The sequence below is a fragment of the Xyrauchen texanus genome, chromosome 1, assembly GCF_025860055.1.
Source record: "Xyrauchen texanus isolate HMW12.3.18 chromosome 1, RBS_HiC_50CHRs, whole genome shotgun sequence".
NCBI lineage: Eukaryota > Metazoa > Chordata > Actinopteri > Cypriniformes > Catostomidae > Xyrauchen > Xyrauchen texanus.
The window spans coordinates 14,381,871-14,402,790 of NC_068276.1; the positions used below are offsets into that span (position 1 = coordinate 14,381,871).

The 20,920-nt window shown below is 40.0% G+C and overlaps 2 protein-coding genes across 3 annotated transcripts in view; one reads left to right on the forward strand and one right to left on the reverse strand.

The window, feature by feature from the left end:
* Positions 1–713: 713 nt before the first annotated feature.
* The window catches only part of LOC127621322 (paired box protein Pax-6-like), a 31,697-nt gene continuing 11,490 nt past the window's right edge, over positions 714–20,920 (forward strand). For both annotated transcript variants that reach the window (XM_052094915.1, XM_052094988.1), the window contains exons 1-2: positions 714–935; positions 3,810–3,863. In XM_052094915.1, coding sequence (XP_051950875.1) covers positions 923–935; positions 3,810–3,863 — 67 coding nt within the window. In that variant the 5' untranslated portion in view covers positions 714–922. The remainder of the gene's footprint in view (positions 936–3,809; positions 3,864–20,920) is intronic.
* LOC127621614 (uncharacterized) lies at positions 8,137–14,209 on the reverse strand. Its single transcript, XM_052095322.1, has 6 exons — positions 14,091–14,209; positions 12,365–12,489; positions 10,941–11,158; positions 9,233–10,288; positions 8,435–8,603; positions 8,137–8,356 (listed from the first exon to the last, which is right to left on the reverse strand). The coding sequence occupies exons 4-6, from the start codon at positions 9,711–9,713 to the stop codon at positions 8,221–8,223; spliced, it is 786 nt and encodes a 261-aa protein (XP_051951282.1). The 5' UTR covers positions 9,714–10,288; positions 10,941–11,158; positions 12,365–12,489; positions 14,091–14,209; the 3' UTR covers positions 8,137–8,220.

Consider the following 20,920-nt stretch of genomic DNA (forward strand, 5'->3'; position numbering starts at 1 on the left):
TCCTATCATGTTTACACACTCCATTGATTGGTTAAATTTAGATAAGGGGTTTGGATAAGGGCATAATATTAATAAGTATGTCCTTAACCCCTGATGGTGCGAAACTCGCGATTGCTTCTGCATTAGACATCCGGGAATTAGCAAGTGATGAAGCCCTATGAGTTTATGCCAACAACATGGAAATAGCCAACTCGTAAATTATGTACGAATTTTCATGAGATCGGGTTGGATTAGCCTTCTTGCCATAATTTTAGGCAAATGCTTTAAAGTGTATCACTTGAATTACAATGTGTAATCTGATAAAAGAGAGTAAAACACAAATGTTTATGAGAGGAAACCCAATCAATTTATAACCCTAATTAATTTGCTGTAAGGCAGTGAGATTTAGGCAGCGCATCCAACAGAAACAGACTGAAGCAATCCAATAGCATCATAAAAGTAATATCGAGTGTGTTTGAAAGGGGGCGCTCAGCATTTGCATGTGTGGACTGATTAGTTAGTTAAAAAGCGGCCTGTTTTCTGTCATGACAGAGGGTAGGTGCTTCTCTAATGGGCAAGTATAGATGCAACCAGGAACAGACTGTCTAACACAAGACTACTATCAGCAATCAGTATAGGTGTGTTCAACTGCGTCTCTCTACGACACTCTCCCTCTCTCACATGCGCCTTCACTTTCTCACTCCCTCTCTCGCTCATTCAGTCATTCACTCACACACTAACGAGCAAGCACACACACTCTCAGTCCCTGCGCAGTCCTGACATCTCCGTTTACTGTCAATCTGTGTCTCTTTACCAGGGAATTCCCTTTCAAATAGAAGAACGCTGCTGGAAAACTATAGATTTGGAGAAGAACTATTGGAGATCTGTTGTTTTGTACGCCGTTTCACTACTTCTCTTGGAAGGGCTCAGGCGGTGGAGCAGAATGCCTCAAAAAGGTGAGAGATCTTGTTTAATCTGAAAGCTAAAAATAAGTTGTTAATGTACGACCTCGCTTTATTTCAGTGGAGCGCGCCATCACAACTGTCTAGATTATGTTTAATAAAGGGAAACAAAATAAATACCTCTCTTATAATTATTAATATTTATTTTTTTATGTTGTTTGCCAAGTAAAAAAAAAAAGCAAAATAAGTGGCAGTCCTGTTAAGAGTTTGCAATCCACATTATGGCTAAATGGAGCTGCATTATGCGTCGTTTGGATTTGGATGGGCTTCATTTGTCTGCTGTTTCATGCAGAAAACTGTTGGGGTTTGTGGATAGTAGACAGGGAAGAGTTAGTGAGTCACATTAGGCCCGAACAGTTTTTTTTTATTTTTTTTATTTTACGGTGCACGGGAATCCACTGACCCGTTGAGGAAAGGTGTCAGTTTGATTCATCAGTCGGGTGCCTTCTTAAAGACTTGCCTTACTTTCATAAAGGCCTGCGTGTTTGTTATTCTTCACATGGTATACTTTTTTTTTATTGCGCGCAAAATTAAGATAATTGTAAATAACTCGCATGCATGGGCTATTTATGTTGCATTTTATATCTGATATATGGCGAACATCATAATACTGCCAGAGGTAATTATTTAAATAATATTATGATTAATGCATTATGATTGTATTCATTAAAAAAAAATATATATATATATATATAATAATATAATATATATATATAAACAAATTATTCCTGCTTTTATTAGCATCCATTTCAGGCCTACTTTCCCGTAAGTTGTTTAACAGAACAAAATAGCCACACGCGCGTTAGTCATGTTTTCAGTAGCATTAGTTTCAAGGACGCTCAATTCACCATAATCATTGGTTAAATAAATGTAGCCCCAAAAGACAAAAGCTTTTCCCATCGATAGCTGTATAAGATGATTAGGAACCTTCCCACTGCTCCTTTGTATAGATACAGATGCATGCCTGTTGTTTATGGAGAACACCGTTTCCTGAATAAGCATGTTTAATTAAAGCAATTGTAGTTAAGGGTTACACAAACTAAAGAAATGCAGATTAGATCCTGGTAAACCTCATAAACAACAACAAGCGCTTATACACCATGTTAGATAAATCATTAACGGGAACACGCAGAGTCTCAATGTACTCACACACACAAACACACACACACAGAGAGAGAGAGAGAGAGAGAGAGAGAGAGAGAGCGAGAGAGAGAGAGAGAGGGAGAGAGAGAGAGCATACCAGTTAACATTTTACTGTGAAAGAGATTAAGAGGCTTAATCTTAATATCATTAGCGCAGAGGCTAATTTTGCAGTCTTTTGAAAATCTGGCGAGAATTATTATTAATATTTTTTATTTATTTTAGAGGAATGCCACTTATAAATATTCATGTTCCAATATCGTGAGAACATTTTATAAACCAATTAAAATCACATTTATATTTTATTTTATAATTAATAGCTGGTAATATCTTTGTTCCGCTATTAAAATAGAAATAACAATAATAATAATAATAATAAGATAAAATGTCAAATAAATATTTTAACCTGTAATATGCAAACAGGCTATTCGTATGGTTCTCGTTGTGGCGAATTTAAAACAAGTTTAGAACACTTTTAAATTCAAGTTTAAAAGTTTAAAAGACTTTTTGAATTCAGTTTAAATGTAAAGCTTAGAACGCTTTCAGTCGCCACTAGTTCTTCGATCCTGGGAAGAAAACGAATGGAAACAGACGCACTAGTTTTGTTATTCCAGCGTCGGGGGAGAAAATGAAACGAAAGACTTTCCTTCCCTGGGCCCCTTTTTAGCAATGTCACTGAATAGATCCTTTATTGCAATTGTTTTTTCCCAATTGAGCACCCTACTGGGCTGTTGCATCCTTTTACAACCCCTAACAACCCACACCCGTTACACAATCACCTCCAGATATTTATAACACGAAATTACTTTTCTATTCCCCAGAACCATACAAACAGAAAAACACATCGGGGTTCGGGCACCGGGGTCATGTCTGTCAGGAAAGTGACAGTGGTGGCTGTGGGTGTGTGGACGGTCGTTTGGGGGGCAGGGTGCCTTCGGCTCTTTGTATTCGGGCAAGTATTGGTACGTTTAGTGGGAGGTTGTGTTGCTAGTTGCAGAGGCCGAGTTGTGCTCGCTGGGTTTGGGAATAGAAGGTAAAAAGAGGCGCATTGTTAGCTCCAGCAGGCTTTGTTAGGATTCTTTCACCCCCTCCCGTTCTCACTTTTCAGAGCACTGATGCGAAGTAGACAGCGTGTGTCACTGTACACTTTTGACGAGAAGATCTAAAGAGGAAGGCGACCGGTTGAAAATATTTTTACAGACCACCAAGAGATCGAGGCGTGTAGGCTACTCTTCTTCTGTCCAAAACCGACATTGTGTTTACTTACTCATCAAGAGGTTTTCTGTGCAACTAACTACATTTGAAACAACTGACAGGTGCAAAACTGCAAGGCCGCGTCATGTATTACATTCATTAACTTTAAACATTCACGTTTTCAATGGACTTCCATTAGACTTTTATATTTAGCGCAGGACTGAGTCAATTCACAAGCAAAGAAGAAAGTACTAATACCACTCTTTTGCTCTATCCTAGGAATGCTCTAAATAGTCGCAAATGAAGGCTAAATTGTATTAAGCGGACATTCAACTCTGTTTCCAGGCAAGTTGAAAGCTGAAATTCCCATAGAAAGGATTGTTCCCATGTACATTTGTTTGTTGACCCCGTTATCGGTTAGACAATCAACAGCATGATTTTGAGATGCACCAACCGTAAACACAACGCCGAAATTGTTGCAAAACTGCAATGGATTGTAAAAGTAACCCTATTTATTTCATTTCTTATTAATAGAATACCATAACCAACCCACGTGGGAATCTGGAGTGGCCTCCATGATGCAAAACAGTAAGTGCATTTCTGTTCACAACTTCTAATAACTTTTACACAGACTTCTTATATGCGTCTTATGATTGTCTTTATTTTATTCTTCTTCTTTTGCGGCTCAATTTGTTGTTCAGATAATCTCATGGGCTTCTATTTGATTTAAAACTGCAATTCATTTATGCACTCCATAACTGAAACAACAAAGCCTTAATTGCACTTTTGTAAAAAATAAACAAATAGAAATAGAAATAGAAGCCCATGAGTATATATGGAGTATTAGCGAATTGTTATATGTATTTATGATTGTTTTGACAACTTTTACTTTTTTGTGCGCTCAATTTATTGTCCAACAAAGCCTTAATTGCACTTTATTTTATTTTATTTTATTTAAGAAACTAACAGACACAAAACTCATGAAAGTTTCAATTATGGAGTGCAGAGATGAATTGCAGTGGTAAAATTGAAGCCCATGAGGTTATTTGTAGTATTAGCGAATAATTTTCAAAGTACATTTTTGCGCAGAATTTATGTCGCTATTTAAATTCTACAAGCGAGCAAATGACATTTTACCTCCGATGTCGCGCACAAGGAAATTGAACGCTGATGGGGGAGGAGATGTTTATTTCTGCTTGAGTTGTTAACAAATAATTGCAGCTCGGGTTAGATAATGCGGGGAATAGTTGCCAACTTCCACAGTGGACTGTGCCGAAACAGCTAAAGCACGAAGAATGACAGATGTAATTTCATTTAAAGATTTTCCCTGCTTGCTTGAAGCCGCTTTAGGCACAAAACACACGTAATGTCCGTCTGACATCTGCACAAATAACATCTGATGTTTATGCAATTGTCTCTTGTTGAGTAGAAACGTTCTGACACATGATAAATGCTTCGATAATTATTTATCATTATTATTATTATTATTATTATTAAATGTAGCTGCATATTTCGTGTAGCTATAGGGCTATAGCCTACACAGTATACACACACTACCGGTAAAAAGTTTTGAAACACGTGACTGAAATTATTATCACGATCTTAAAAATATTTTGATCTCAAGGCGTATGATTAAATGTTTGAAATTAGTTAAGTAGAGAAAAATATAATTGTGCCACCATATTAATTTATTTCATTATAAAACAAAAATGTAAATGTAAATAATAATAAAAAAATTAATTATGACTTGGACCAAATAATAAAGAAAAGCAACATAGTGCCCAACATAGATGGGAACTTCTTTAATACTGTTTAAAAAGCATCCCAGGGTGATTCCTCAAGTAAATTGTAGGCAAAGAATTCGACTACTTCGAAGATGCTAAAATATAACCCAGTTTTGATTTATTTTGGATTTTCTTTTGTAACAACATAATTCCCATATTTCCATTTATGTTATTCCATAGTTTTGATGACTTTACTATTATTCTTAAATGTGAATTTTTATATAATAATTATAATTATATATATATATATATATATATATATATATATATATATATATATATATATATATATATATATATATAATTATTATAAAAAATAATAATAGGCTATATATATATAGGCCTATATATAAATTCGTATATAAATAAATAAAAATAAATGTGTGTGTGTGTGAAACACTTGCTCATTCTTTATATATATAAATAAAGAATGAGTAAGTGTTTCACACACACACATTTATTTTTATTTATTTAAATACGAATTTATTTCTAAGCGCGTTACGACAAAAGTAGCCCTCAGGCGTTTATCGTCAAATTTGTGCAGTTTAACGACCCACCAAATTTCGTTTCAAATCTCCAAATTAGCCTGGATTTAGTCGGGATTGATGTTGGACGCGCAGCTGGGGAGCAGCGAAATTTACGACATATGTTTCCCCATTAGTAGGGGAGCAATAAAATACAAGTCTCATTATGACTGCCACCGGTCCAGATCTACAGTCCTACACCGTGGGGAATTATATGATTATTAAGACTTAACCTTTAAACTGCAAAATGATAGGCTGGGTCATGTTTCTAAGTGACTGCGCCATCGATCAAATATATACATTTGATAATCGCGCACACCTTCTTACATTCAAGGTTCTATTAAATCCAACTACACTGTAAAAAATAAACCGTAATTTTTACGGTAAAAAACCGGCAGCTGTGGTTGCCAGAACTTTACCGTCAAAAATACGGTAGCAACGTTATTGGTTTTACGGGATTGCACCCACTGTACTGTATATTTTACGGTTTATAACTGTCTAATTAACATATTTATGTTGCTATAAAAACAGTTTATACCTGTCATATTTACAGCTCAGAACAGTCTTATTTAAAGGTTTACGTTGTAATATTTACGGTTCATGACCATCTTTTTTACAGCTCAGAACCGTCTTATTTAAAGGTTTACGTTGTAATATTTACGGTTCATGACCATCTTTTTTACAGCTCAGAACCGTCTTATTTAAAGGTTTACGTTGTAATATTTACGGTTCATGACCATCTTTTTTACAGCTCAGAACCGTCTTATTTAAAGGTTTACGTTGTAATATTTACGGTTCATGACCATCTTTTTTACAGCTCAGAACCGTCTTATTTAAAGGTTTACGTTGTAATATTTACGGTTCATGACCATCTTTTTTACAGCTCAGAACAGTCTTATTTAAAGGTTTACGTTGTAATATTTACGGTTCATGACCATCTTTTTTACAGCTCAGAACAGTCTTATTTAAAAGGTTTACGTTGTAATATTTACGGTTCATGACCATCTTTTTTACAGCTCAGAACTGTTTAATTTAGAAGTTTGTGTTGTAAGTTACGGTTACAACCTTTAATTATTTCACAAAGCAGACAGGAAACTATTTAAACTACGGAAAAACATTAAAGCCCAGTTTCACAAACAAGGCTTAAGACTAAAACGAAGATTTGAGCTGTCTTAATGAAAATAAACTGCCCTGATACATCTTAAAATGTTATTGTCATTATTTTGTCTCAAGATGCTCACCAGTAATGTTTTTATCTAAGGCATTTTAATAAAAGCAAATTAAATATCTTAATTTAACTAAGGCATAGTCCTAGCTTAAGCTAAGCCTTGTCTGTGAAACCGAGCCTTAATATGTAAATGCTGTTGAACTGTTTATTATAAATAAATTGAATATAAGTGAATTCATTCAGCAATTCTTTCGAAAGCATTATTTTAATCACACTAGCTGGGAGCTAGAAGAAATAGAAGTTACATTGCTAAACATTCAGATTTTACCCTTAAGAAACTATTAAGAGTAATTTTATACTAATTGATGAATATACAAACCTAAATCAAATCATAAAACCCATCAAAATCCATTTAAGACTTAAAGATCAGTGTGGTCCCAAGTATTTTTTAATAAAGACTGTCAGGCATTTAAAACAACATAACAGTTTTTTAGGTTCTTGTCATGTCTTCTTAACAGAAGTATAAAATGGCTTAAGATCAGTCTTAGGATCACTCAGTCAAGACTACTCATTTAAAACTCAGTTTAAAACATTTCTGCTACATAACTGCCACTTTAAACTGAGCTTGGGAAGATAGGTAAAGGTTAAGTTAAACATTTACAATAACTACTAAAGCAGAACAAGGCACAACAAATGCATAGTATACATTTCAATGTTAATGGACAATTCCGGCGCAAAATGAACCTAGGGTGTAACATCACATTGGTACCGAGTCGACCGTTCTCTGGGATTTGTTTTCATGATAATCGAATGTAAAGAGTTTTATCTCTAAAAACTGTTTAGCTTATAACGCTAGTATATGGGGCATCGTGTAAGTACAAATAAATCGCTAGTTAATACCACTAACAAGACTCAAAATAGCCCCACACTAACACTGTAGCAGAATGAGGGTCCCTACATGCAAACCCAAGCATTGAGAACTTTGTAAGTGTACAGACAGTTTAATAAGAAGATATTTTATAAAGAGGGCAGGAGCCATCTTTGGAAAACAGTCTCAATCAGTCGAACCGCTCACTTAGCACGGCGTTCGTGGTTCGACTGTTTTCCAAAGATGGCTCCTGCCTTCTTTATAAAATATCTTCTTATTAAACTGTCTGTACACTTACAAAGTTCTCAATGCTTGGGTTTGCATGTAGGGACCCTCATTCTGCTACAGTGTTAGTGTGGGGCTATTTTGAGTCTTGTTAGTGGTATTAACTAGCGATTTATTTGTACGTACACGATGCCCCATATATTAGCGTTATAAGCTAAACAGTTTTTAGAGATAAAACTCTTTACATTCGATTATCAAGAAAACAAATCCCAGAGAACGGTCAAATCGGTACCAATGTGATATTACACCCTAGGTTCATTTTGCGCCGGAATTGTCCTTTAATAGTTTAAACTTGGAAACCATTTGCAGGCCACCTTTACAAAGTCTCTCGCCACTCATGATCAGAAAGGTCAGAGATTAAGGTGAAGACTCTTGGGTTCACTGGGACTCGCTTTTTGTTCTTCTTTTCCGCAACCTTTGTGCCCTTTTCGGGATTGATGACGAAAAAACACCTTGAAAAGAAAACATTGAAAATCTGAAAATGAAGCCACATGTAAAGTGAACCTCCCCTCTTAGGTGTCTTTACATACCTTTGCAAAAATTCAAGCACTGACGCCAGTTCAGATGGGTAGTGAATGTTGAAACAGTAATAACTGCCAAACATTAGGCAGACAGCGGTGATGAATGTAGTGATGTCATCATTCGCAATCTGGCGGTCCACACTGAGCATGAATCGAACAGCAGCACAGCAGGAGGGTCCTGTGGATACATTTCAATGAAATGAAGTTATGTACATGTAGCAGGGTAATTGTGTTTTATGATTATCATACAAATTGCAGTTTATCTAGTACTGCCCTCCTAAACTATTTCACATAGTAGATTTTTACACATTCTACAACAGATTACTAACTCAATTTACTAAAATAACCTAGTTCAAATGTTTAGATACCCCAAATGGTTAATAGTTAAGGACAATTATAAGGACATTCAAAACTATTACCATTCTTAAATGTCCACATTATTTTAAGGCAAAATATGCAGAACATTTCAAACTGCTTGAATTTTGTGTGAATTTTCAGAAATTTTGTCTCAGAATAAACGAGACACTTGTGAACAATAATCACAAAACACAGAAATGATCATACATATTAAGCATCTAGGGTATCTAAACTTTTAAACTGGATTATTTTTGTAAACCGAGTTATTAGTCTGTGTTGTAGAATATATGTAAAAACCTCTATTATGTAGTACAGTTTGATCTGGGCAGTACCAATTAAAAACATACACCGCAAGTAGTATGTTAAATATATCAACTCAACTTTATAGATAAACATTTAAGCATTCAAGCTTTGAGGGTGCTACTGTATATGAAGAAAATTTAAACTTACCACACACAATAATGCAAGGCGTCACAGGCAGATTTTCCAACTCAACATCCTTTGCAAGGCTTGTCTCTTCTACATAATGAAGGAGGAGCTCCTCTTTCTCATCAAAATAGGAGAGAAGTAGAAGAATCATGTCTTTTACATCCTCTGAGCAACCATTTGTCTGTCCTCTCAAAACTTGAAGTTTTGTGACAGTCTGTAAGACACGCTTGTTCTTGGTTGCACAAACATTCTTCATGAAGTTCAACAGCCTGCTTCCTTTTCGGTCGATGCTGTTCAGGAAGGTCTCTTTAAGTGGTATCCCTGTGAGATCTTTAAAGTGCACTTCCATTCCACTTTCCTGAAACAAAAATGGCCACTCCTCAGTGAGGGTTTTCATGTCTGTTCCTTTGTTGATATCTTTTCGTTGACTGTAGTATGTAGATTTCATGAGGACCTTCACTTCCTCTTCATTCCAGTCAGTTGTTTGTGACAGACTCCTCATCTTCTCTTTTTACAACTGCAGACTCTCAGCAGTTTCACTGAGGGGCATAAATCTAACTTCCCAATTGGTGCAGCCATATGTATCTTGGACTGCAGCCCTTTTTTCAGGTGGAACTTCCTCAGTGTCACATTCCTATGTATCATGAATGCGCTTCTTTATTTTTGGTGTGCTGGTCCGTCTTGCATTTTCAAACCTGGCTTGAAATTGTTTGACCAAAGAGTAGTATCCAGGACCAATCACACTCTCTTCAATCACATCTTGCAAAGACTTAGGATATTTGGCAACCATCCTTTTGGCGACCTCCGTTAAATTCTTCCTACTTGGACAAGCACAGACTTTCATCATTTCCGCAACAACAATCCTCACCATTTCCCTACGCAACCGAGAACTTGGCCTTTTCTGTGTCTCAAGTGCCTGCATTAATTCCTCAGGAAACTTATTCCATGGGACTTCAAAGCTGTCAACCCAGTTCACACTAGAAGGGGAGGTGCTGGGAGATGAGTATGAAGAACTCTGAGACAGAAAAGATCCTGGAGATGAACAGACTGGTTGCTTTGGGGTTTCAGAAATTTCTGCTGTAAAAAAGTCATAAGTACGTACTTAGTAAGACCAGGAATAGTTCAACCAAAATAAAAAACATAACCATTTATTGCCCTATTGTTATTCCAAACCAGGTGTTCATTTAGAATGACAAGATATTAAGTAAATTACAAACTTTTTGTTTTTACAGTTGAACAGTTACTTTAACTGTAATTTTTTTTGCCTCACTGTTAAAATAAACAGTAAATACATTGTATTAAATAGAACAAATAACAAAAAGTAATAAAGTTATTGCTACTTTTAATAACAAAAGTAATAAATATGTCTGACCATTAAAAGGATAGTTCACCCAGAAATTAAAATTCTGTCATCCTTTACTCACCCCAAGATTGTTCCAAACGTGTATACATTTCTTTGTTCTGCTAAACACAAAGGAAGATATTTGGAAGAATGTCAGTAACCAAACATATATCGTCCCCCATTGACTCTAACAGTATTTTTTCCTCCTATGGCAGTAAATGGGGGACGATATCTGCTTGGTTACTGACATTCTTCTAAATATCTTCCTTTGTGTTTAGCAGAACAAAGAAATGTATACACATTTGGAACAATCTGAGAGTGAGTAAATAAGATAATTTTCATTTGGAAATTAAACTTTTTGTAACGGAAACAAAAACATGGACTTACTGGTCTCCTTTAGAACAGAAATAAATTTCCTGGCTTGAATGGGCCTCAGTACAGCTGCCAGATCTGATTCCTTGAGAAATCTGAAATCTTCTGGGGTCTCCACTCCAGTGACTTTATGGTCTCCTCAAGAGATTTTATAGTTGCGATTGGGAGGTCAGGTAATACAGCATCAATGGCATTGCTGATGTTTGAAATGTTTAGCTCCGAATCACCCATTTCTGAAAAAATAATAATTTAATAATTATTAAAATAATAATATTAATAATAATAATTCACGTAAATAAACCCAAAATTGAGAAAATACAGATCAACAATTATGTTCAGTGTGACATCACACTGTGCTTTAATGGAATTACCCGTTTTTCATTCATCATATAGGATGTTAAAGGATAGAAATCTGCCAGGTCATTGATTTTCACACAATGCATTATTTCAGTCTGATTTTTCAATTCATGCAAATGGTATGCAGGAATTAACTCTGCTACATACATTCTCAGCAGAAAATGAACAACTTGATCTTTTATGAGAATAAGTGCAAGTTCTCCAAACTCTATTGAGTCCATATTATTTGTCACAAGGAACTGGCCTTTTTGTATAACGTACCTCTGTACATTACTTCTGCTGAGACTTTGGTATTGTTCTCTGTAAATTCAAACTGCCTCAATGCATCTTTAACAGAATCACTATACAGCTCTGGGTAAAATGGAGGGCTGTTTTTTACCCTCAAAGTTAGATCACACATTGACCCTTCTGACAGATAGGCCTGGTACATTTGATGTCTTTCAGAGAGAGTGAAGCACAGGTTTTTGAAATTCTTTAAGTTCCTAGCACATCTTTTAAAGTAACTGTGCTTACTCTCAAAGCATCGATCCACAATCTGATCAAAGGACCAAACTTTAAAATCAGTGCAGGGTAGTGTCGCAAGTAGTGATGCTTAGGCTTTAGTCTATGTCCTGGAAAAAGAGAGAATCTAGAAGCAAGATATTCTTGGATAAGAACGTCAAGTTATGCGACCTCTGGCAATGAAATTTTCTGTGCACAAACCATCTCCACAATGTCTTTTAGCTGAAGGGTCAACTGCCAAACATCATCCATGGGCTCTTTCACCTTGTCACACATGATCACAGGAAGAAGTCTAAGAAAATTCCAGTTCTGAATAGCATGACCAGAAAGCTTTAAACCATTTGAGTTCACTGCACATGGCTTACTCAATGCATCAGAGGCACTGTATTTAAATTGCTTAATGCGTCTATTCAGAATTGAATAAGTGAACCACTTTTTCTGCTTGATGAAGTACTTCAGGTAAAGAGCTAAATCATAGGAAAGGATACCCTCAAAAATGTCATGGCCTAAACAAGGTGGCAGGCCAGGCACGCAAACGTGAAAGTAATTCAATGAATTAAAAATTGACTCAGATGTTATACCTTCAACGTTTTGTTGTCCCTCAGACTGTAAAATCTCCACAGCAGAATTGTAGTTTTCAGGAGTGCGCTGAGGCCCACAAGCATTTGGATCCGTTTGAAAATCTCTTCGTGATATCTGGCAATATCTGCAGAAATATTCAGAAAAACTAAAATTTTCTGTGAATCCACCGATATTATGAGACCCCAAATTGTCCCCTGCAATGCACAAAACAGTCCCTTTAACATTTTCCTCTGCCACGGTTATTCCATTGTCTTCCAGGTCTTTTAAGTCTGCAATTAGCCTTGAGAAAACTTTGTCATGTCCAAAGTGTTTGAAGTCTTTTCTCGACACAGCATTACAAGTGACATGTGGTCTGTACTTGATCTTATATGAGGTGGTAAATTAGCCAGAGACAGATATACAGCTAGTATTTTGTGCTTGCTTTTTGCTGAACCTAATGGGTTCACCACCTCAAAAGAATCTTGATATAGAATTAGTTTGAGACATGATGGGTTTTGAGAAAAGAACTCATTGTTTTTGAATACCTGACCATCACTGACATCACAAAGCACATCTGTGCACGGTAAGCATGTATCCTGTGCAGCACAATTCCGCCATAAGTCAGACTCCAATAAACATCTCAAAGTGTCTTTCAATGGAACATAGTAGGCAAACCTCTGTGACCTTGTTTCATCTCTTCCTAAATACAACTTTACTGGTTCTGTGTATCTGAACATCTCGTTGAAAGCCTTTGTTCTTGAAAAATGGTTCTCATTGGTCCTTCATGACTAATGGTGAATAAGTCAGATTTTTTCACAATATCACATATTCTACCAATGTCCTCATCTGTTAACTCTAAATCACTTTTCAGAAATGCACTCAATTTATTCAAAGTAAATGTCTGTCCTAGTTCATGTCTGCTCTGCATCTCTTCAACAATATTTTGTATAGTTGATGCTGGCAGAAGGAACTGCCCATGTAATTTCAAGTAGAAAAGACAAATATTTCTGAGAAACAGGTCATTGAAATTTTCTTGAACTTCACCCTCATTAGTCTCGCTAAATCTCTCTGTAGGGCCTGTAACTAAAGGTTCAGTTTCGAGAGACTGAGAAACTGTCTCCTTATAAAGATCACTTATACTGTTCACGGAACACTGTCTGTGTTTCCTGGACATGTGGGATGTAAACGACGACCTATTAGTGAACGTATGGTCGCATCCTGTTACCGGACATGTCACAACACGTCCTTCGGCTATATGTTCCTTTAAGTGAGCTGTTAGTGATTTGACATCGCGACACTGGCGCTGGCACATAGAAATATTACACGTAAACATCGTAAGGGCATTTGTAGTGTCAACATGTGAATCTATGTTATGTTTACGGTAAAAATGAGCCTTAAATGCCCCATATGAACGAAACGTTTCGTGGCAATCTGTGGCGCCGCACTTGAACACGCATCGTGGTTCATTACGATGACGTTTGACATGTAAAACGTGTTCCCTAAGGGTTTGCACTGATATTCCACAGAAAAAACAGCTAAACATTGTAACTGCGCGAACAAACACACACTCTACTGTTGTTCTAAACACCTAAATGCTGTTTCACATCTCGGGCTGGACTATACAACGTTAACGTTAGAGCTTGCAAGTCTGACTTTAACGTTACATGCGCGGACATGTTTATGTGTTGTTAAAACAGGGTACACGCTACTCGTGTTTAAAACCACACACTGTTTAATCCAACTTACCAATGTGCCAGACACATAAATTTTACAGAATAAGTTCGCTAATTTGTAGTTCTGCTCCGTCAGTGCTTCACAACAATCGTTCGCCACTGGCCAAATAATGCCGAAATGCGGGAAAGCAAAACGCTGACGCTCAGCGCCAATGAGTATTCAGCCAATCAAATTCTTTGCCCACTGGCGGCAAGGCGCAATGTTTATCATGATTGGCTGATGCTTAACGGTTATCTTTCAAATTATTTTCTAACCTTAAAACAAATGCCTGAGAGGGCAGAGACAAAATAGAGCATTGCATTTCAGAAATTTTGTTTTACACACCCTAAAAAATGTAAAACCACTGTTAATTACAGCAAAACAATATTTCAATTAGCAAAATCAAATATACAAATGTCAAGGTGGACATAAGCAGACAATTTAAGGATAGCTACAATTTTATAGACGTCATTCTATAAAGCATTACACAGAAAAATATTTTTTATCACACATGTTAAAATTATGTTTCTCCTGAATTGTGGTTTTTAAATGCACACTGCACAGGGGTGTCAAATATGTGTATGTATTTAAGCCATGTTAAGAGGTTTCATTATAACCTTACAACGAAAAAATAAGTTTTTACCATAGCACAGATGTCAACATTTGTTTTTAGTGCATGATTTTCCATAGTAAGATAAGTGCCATTTTCAGGATTGTCACATCCATAACAGTACATAAGCCTCATCCTTGTGAATGGGCACATGAAAATTAAAATAAAGTTATTATTTTATGTTTTGTGAAGAGGCATCCCTTTATTTGTTGGGTAGCCTGTTATTGATTCTGGTTTGTGCATTTTATTTTAAAGAAGTCATACAAAGTTTTTTGTAACATCCACTACACATGTGTATTTCCTTTTTAAAAAAATAGAAAACTAATGCACTGATATTATTCTAATTTTTAAAATCTATCAACAAGAGTTGAGTAAAATATAAACAGATCGTTCAGTATATTGGTAACAAATACATTCTCTGAGAGTTTATATGTTACATCAATAACACAATGTCAAATCCATTATGCTGGAATTGCCCAGGACAAAATAATGTTTTCCTTTTTAATACAGTATATTGTTAATTTTACAGCAATAAACCATATGTGTTTAATGGTTACATTTATTTTCTTACTCTGTAAAACTAATTACAGTTTTTCACTGTAAGAACTCGCACTGCGTCATTGAAAACGACTCTTTGGGGAACGCTCCTTAGCGTGCGCCTCTGAAGTATGAATGAAACTATTCCAATCTTGATTGGTGTTGCGTCATGACGTAACATGTGACGGCATAACCGGATGCATAAAAGTGATGCCGGCACACACACACATTAGCCTAGCGATGAAGCAAGCCGCTCTCAGGCCTTGAGGGGCGTGGCAGGACGACGCAGTGTCTCGTTCCCTTCTCAGGGAACAAGGGTTATAGTCATAACCGAGACGTTCCCTTCCGAGGGAACTCGCACTGCGTCGTTGAAAACGACTCTTTGGGGAACGAATGCCCACTAGGCCACGCACCGAAAAAAGGCCTGCCCTAGGGTGAAACTGAACTCAGGCACTCAGCTAGGACGAGAGCACACGTGCGCCAGGCGTACTAGGGAGGTGCAGACTATAAAACCTGATGAAAGTGTGCGGGGTAGCCCAACCGGCTGCCTCACAGATCTCCTGGAGGGGTACTCCCGATAAGAGAGCCCTAGGGGACGCCATGCCTCTAGTTGAATGAGCCCTTACGGCCAAAGGTGAAGGCAAATTGCGCACCTTGTAGGCCGAGATAATAGCCTGAACAATCCAATTACTAATGGTTTGTTTCGAGGCAGGGAGCCCCTTCTTAGGTGACCCAAAACACACTAACAGTTGGTCCAACCTCCTCCAAGAAGAGGACCTCTCGAGGTAAACGCTCAAAGCTCTGACAGGGCAGAGCAAATGGAGCCTCTCTTCTTCTGCCGACACATGAGGTGGAGGATGAAATGCCTGCAGGACCGTAGACCGTGCCGTGTTAGACGGCACCTTAGGCACATAGCCAGGTCTCGGGTGCAAAATGGCTTTAACTTCGCCAGGGGCAAACTCCAAGCAAGCTGGCGTCACTGCCAGGGCTTGAAGATCACCCACCCTCTTTAGAGAGGTAATAGCTAAGAGAAAAGCCATCTTGAACGTCAGGTCCTTGGGCGAAGCCGACTGAAGGGGTTCGAAGGGGGCCAGGGATAACCCTTCGAGAACCACCGCCAGGTCCCAGGCAGGAACCCTGGACCTGGTTGCCGGTCTCATCCTCCATGTACCACGGAGAAAACGAATGACCAGCTGGTGTCTCCCCAGAGGCCCATCACTCAGTGGTGCATGGAACGTCGAAATGGCAGCCACGTACACCTTAAGTGTGGAAGGGAGAGACCTGCAGAGAAACGATCTTGAAGAAACTCCAGAACTGAAGCCACCGGGCAGTTAACTGGATCTAATTCATGTTCTCTACACCAAGTGGAGAACACATTCCACTTGAGGCCATATAATCTCCTAGTAGACGGAGCCCTAGAGCTCAGTATGGTTTCAACCACCCCGCTGATAGACCAGCATTTAGGTACTGAACCCCCTCAGGGGCCAGACCCACAGTTTCCACAGCTCTGGACGAGGGTGGAAGACTGTGCCCCCTGCCTGAGACAACAGATCCCTCCTCAGAGGAATCTGCCATGGTGGAGCTATCAGGAGTGAAATTATGTCTGAGAACCATACTCGGGCCGGCCACATCGGGGCAACCAGAAGAAGACTGATGCCCTCTTGGCGGACCCTTTCCAGGACTCCCGGAGCAGAGCGATCGGGGAAATGCGTACAGGCGAAGCCTCGGCCAAGCCTGTACCATGGCGTCCAACCCCAGTGGGGCTGGATGTGAGAGGGAGAACCAAAGTGGACAGTGGGACGTCTCTCGAGACGCGAATAGATCCACTTTCGATGGTTCAAATTTGTCCCACATCAACTTCACCACCTCTGGATGAAGTCTCCATTCCCCGGGCCTCAGCCCCTGCCTCGACAGGATGTCTGCTCCCTGATTCTGAACCCCCGGAATATATATTGCTCTGATAGACAATATTTTTCCCTTGGGACCAAAAAATTATCTGATGCGCCAGTCTGCACAGAGGGCGCGATCTGAGTCCTCCTTGTCGGTTCAGATAAGCTACCACTGATGTATTGTCCGAGCGTACTAGGACATGGTAACCTTTGATGTCTGGAAGGAAGCTCCTCAGAGCCCTGAACACAGCCAACATCTCTAGACAGCTTATGTGCCAAGAATGATGATGGTCCTGCCACAGACCCCTGGCAAAGCGGCCGTCCATGACCGCGCCCCAGCCAGTGAGGGAGGCGTCTGTCGAAACGGTTTTCCGGCGACATGACGCTCCCAACACTGGCCCTTGGGACAGGAACCAAGGTTTCTTCCATATTAGCAGAGAACGAAGGCACCTTCGCGTTACTCTGATTATACGAAATGGATTCCCCTTGGGGGAAAACTCCTTGGCTTTCAGCCACCACTGGAGGGGCCTCATGTGTAGAAGGCCCAAAGGTACAATGTTGGATGCCGCTGCCATGAGGCCCAGCAGTCTTTGAAATTGCTTTACAGTGATGGCCTGGCCTAGCTTTAACCTGGACCCCATCGCCATAAGGGACTCGATACGTGCAGGAGACATGCGTGCCTGCATCGTAACCGAGTTCCACACAACGCCCAGAAACGTTGTGCACTGGGATGGTTGTAACACTCTTTTTTGTGTTGAGTCTCAACCCCAAACTTCGAATGTGGCCAAGAACGACATCTCGATGCCGAACCGCCATTTCTCGAGACTGGGCCAGAATGAGCCAATCGTCGATATAATTCAGTATACGGATGCCCTGAAGTCTCAGTGGAGCAAGAACTGCATCCATACATTTGGTGAATGTGCGGGGAGATAGTGCTAGGCCGAAAGAACCCGATATTGGTAAGCTTCGCCCCCGAAAGCGAACCTCAGGAACCTCCTGTGACATGGAAGGATGGATACATGAAAATAGGCGTCTTTTAGATCTATCGTGACAAACCAGTCCTCGGATCTGATCTGACTCACGATGACAGGAATAGTAAGCATTTTTAACCTGAACCTCCTCAGAGACCGGTTCAAAACTCTGAGATCTAAAATCGGCCTCAACCCCCCATCCTTTTTTGGAACTATAAAGTACCGGCTGTAAAAACCGGACTCCCTGTCTGAATGAGGAACACGTTCTATGGCCTCCTTCAGCAGCAGAGATTGCACTTCTTGTTCCATCACCTGAGCCTGCTCGGGAACCACTGTAGTCTGCACCACCCCAGAGAATTTGGGGGGACGGTGCCCGAACTGCAGTCTGTACCCTGATTTTATTATATGCAGGACCCATGGAGATATGTTGGGAAGATGATTCCATGCCTCTACAAAATCTACTAAGGGAACCAGCCTCTCGAGGCTGGTCTCGGGTGTTCTTCGAGCACTGTTCTCGACCTCCTGAAGCGGGATACCGGCAGGATTTGGTCGATACAGTTCTTGTGACCACAATTGATGTGTGTTTTTTATTTTTTGACGCGAACAGCATGGTGCGCGTTCGCTGGAAATTGGTGTGGCCCGAAGCGTCAGAGACGGCGGGAAACCGACACCGATTTCCTGAGGGCTCCGCTGCGAGAACAACCTCGGTTGCTCTGCAGCGGGGGGGGCAGCCCTCCGAGGTTCTACCACCCCGGTTAGGACCTCTTCCCCGAAGCCCTCCTAGCCTTAAGGACGTCCCTCAGGTCGGCCCCCTGGCTGGAGGGCTTCCGCTGGGAGCGTTTCCTCTGTTGCCAAGCTCCTGGAGGAGGGGCTCTAGAGGAAACGCTCTCCTTTTGCTCTGCGCGGTGCGAGGAGCTGACTGAAGGCTGGGGCTGATCTGTTTGCCCCACCCTACTTGATTTAGACTTGGATTTACGGGGGAGAAACTGCTTGAACGCCGCAGATTGTTTTCTCACCTCCTGAAACCTGTCGACAACCGATGTAACGGCGTCGCCAAACAGGCCAGAGGGCGAGAGCGGGGCATCAAGCAAAAAAGCTCTGTCTTTTTCTTTTATTCCCGACAAATTTAGCCACAGATGCCTCTCCGTGGTCACCATAGCTGCCATAGAGCGGCCAATAGCGCTGGCCGTCTCTTTAGTGGCCCGGAGAGACAGATCTGCGGCTCTGCGCAACTCCGCGATATCTTCGGGAGTTGGCCCCTCCCCCTCGTCTAAATCTTTCAGGAGATCGGCCTGGTATGCCTGCAAAATCGCCATTGAGTGCAGGCATGAACCAGCCCGCGACGCGGGCTTCTGCACCACTCACAGTAGGCTCAGGATCCTCAAACGAAGAATGAGAAAGTGCCGGAGCAGTCTCATTCTCATCTGCAAGATCCCGCTGCGAACCCCACGATCTCAATCGCCGCGCTGCCTCAACAGACGCGGGACCAGAACCGTGGGGAACGCGAGCCTGACCGTGCTCATCAAAGCACGCCAACCGAGCGCAGCACTCTCAGGGGTAGTGCTTCACAAATCGTGCGTGTCCCTACCCGTAATAAAACGAGGGCAGGGGTGCACGCACTTCTTGAACTGTTCGGTGGCCATAATTCTTCTAAATAGGACAAACAACACCAAATAAGACAAACAATATACACAGAGCGCTTGCTGAAGAGCGAAAGCTAATGTGTGTGTGTGCCGGCGTCACTTTTATGCATCCGGTTATGCCGTCACATGTTACGTCATGACGCAACACCAATCAAGATTGGAATAGTTTCATTCATACTTCAGAGGCGCACGCTAAGGAGCGTTCCCCAAAGAGTCGTTTTCAACGACGCAGTATCTCGTTCCCTTCTCAGGGAACAAGGGTTATAGTCATAACCCGAGACGCTTTCCTTTTACCGGGTATGGTTGTAACACGGGAGAGTTGTAACACCACCATTTCTACCACTTAGGGATAAGATAGGAGTCATGTAATCATTTCAGTATTTACCTACTTCCTCCCTGATACCGCATGGTGGTTGTCAAGTCTGAAACCGACACATTCTGAATTTATAGAGAAAAAATGATTTGGAGGTAAAAAAGTAAATTTTTTGACCAAGACTATCTAAACTATTGCAGATAAAATAGTTTGACTTATATTAGATTAAAATGTAGTTTCTTAGGCAACATGTGATGTAGTTTTCCCCTGCTAATTTCAAACCAGTATGCTAATACAGCTAGCTAAACAGTGACTGACAGGGGTGGGGTGGGTTGTAACACTTCTTGAAAAAGTGTTACAACCATCCCTATCATACAACTGATTGATTTTAATATTTTTACAGAATGCTAGGCAGTGGAAAAGAAAGACAGACAGAGGTGTGACTGCCAGTCTTTTAAAAAAAGCATCTGATGAGGTCACAAAGAAGGGCAAGTCAGTCAGATCAGCTGCAAAGGTACATGGCACCCTATGCAGTCTCTGGGCCTACAAAACCTGCACTCCAGGGTTACCGGCATTCATTTGTCAGCACTGTGACTCTGATTAAGAAGACACACACACACACACACACACACACAATCAGACAGTCTGTTCCAGAGAGGGAGTGAGACGTTGTTATTTTATGTCAATAAACCTGTTTTTGAAGCATTTCATAGTGTGGCATCCATTTTAGCTTCTTTTGTGTAATTGTTACAACTTACCCCAGCATGTGTTACAACCTACCCCGGTATGTGGGTACTTTGTATCAAAATTTGAGAACTCTAGCTACAAAATTCAGTGAGTTATAGTTACTGAAGCAAAAAGTGTTACAACCATACCCGGTCTCCCCTAAGTAATACAGTA

Bases quoted from the DNA above. Each gene is read 5' to 3' on its own strand.
- LOC127621614 (XM_052095322.1), bottom strand. From the start codon at position 9,713: ATGAGGAGTCTGTCACAAACAACTGACTGGAATGAAGAGGAAGTGAAG. The intron at 8,604-9,232 runs GTAAGTTTAAAT...ATGTATCCACAG, and splicing joins GCCTTGCATTATTGTGTGTG to GACCCTCCTGCTGTGCTGCT. The intron at 8,357-8,434 runs GTATGTAAAGAC...TTTCTTTTCAAG, and splicing joins GTGCTTGAATTTTTGCAAAG to GTGTTTTTTCGTCATCAATC.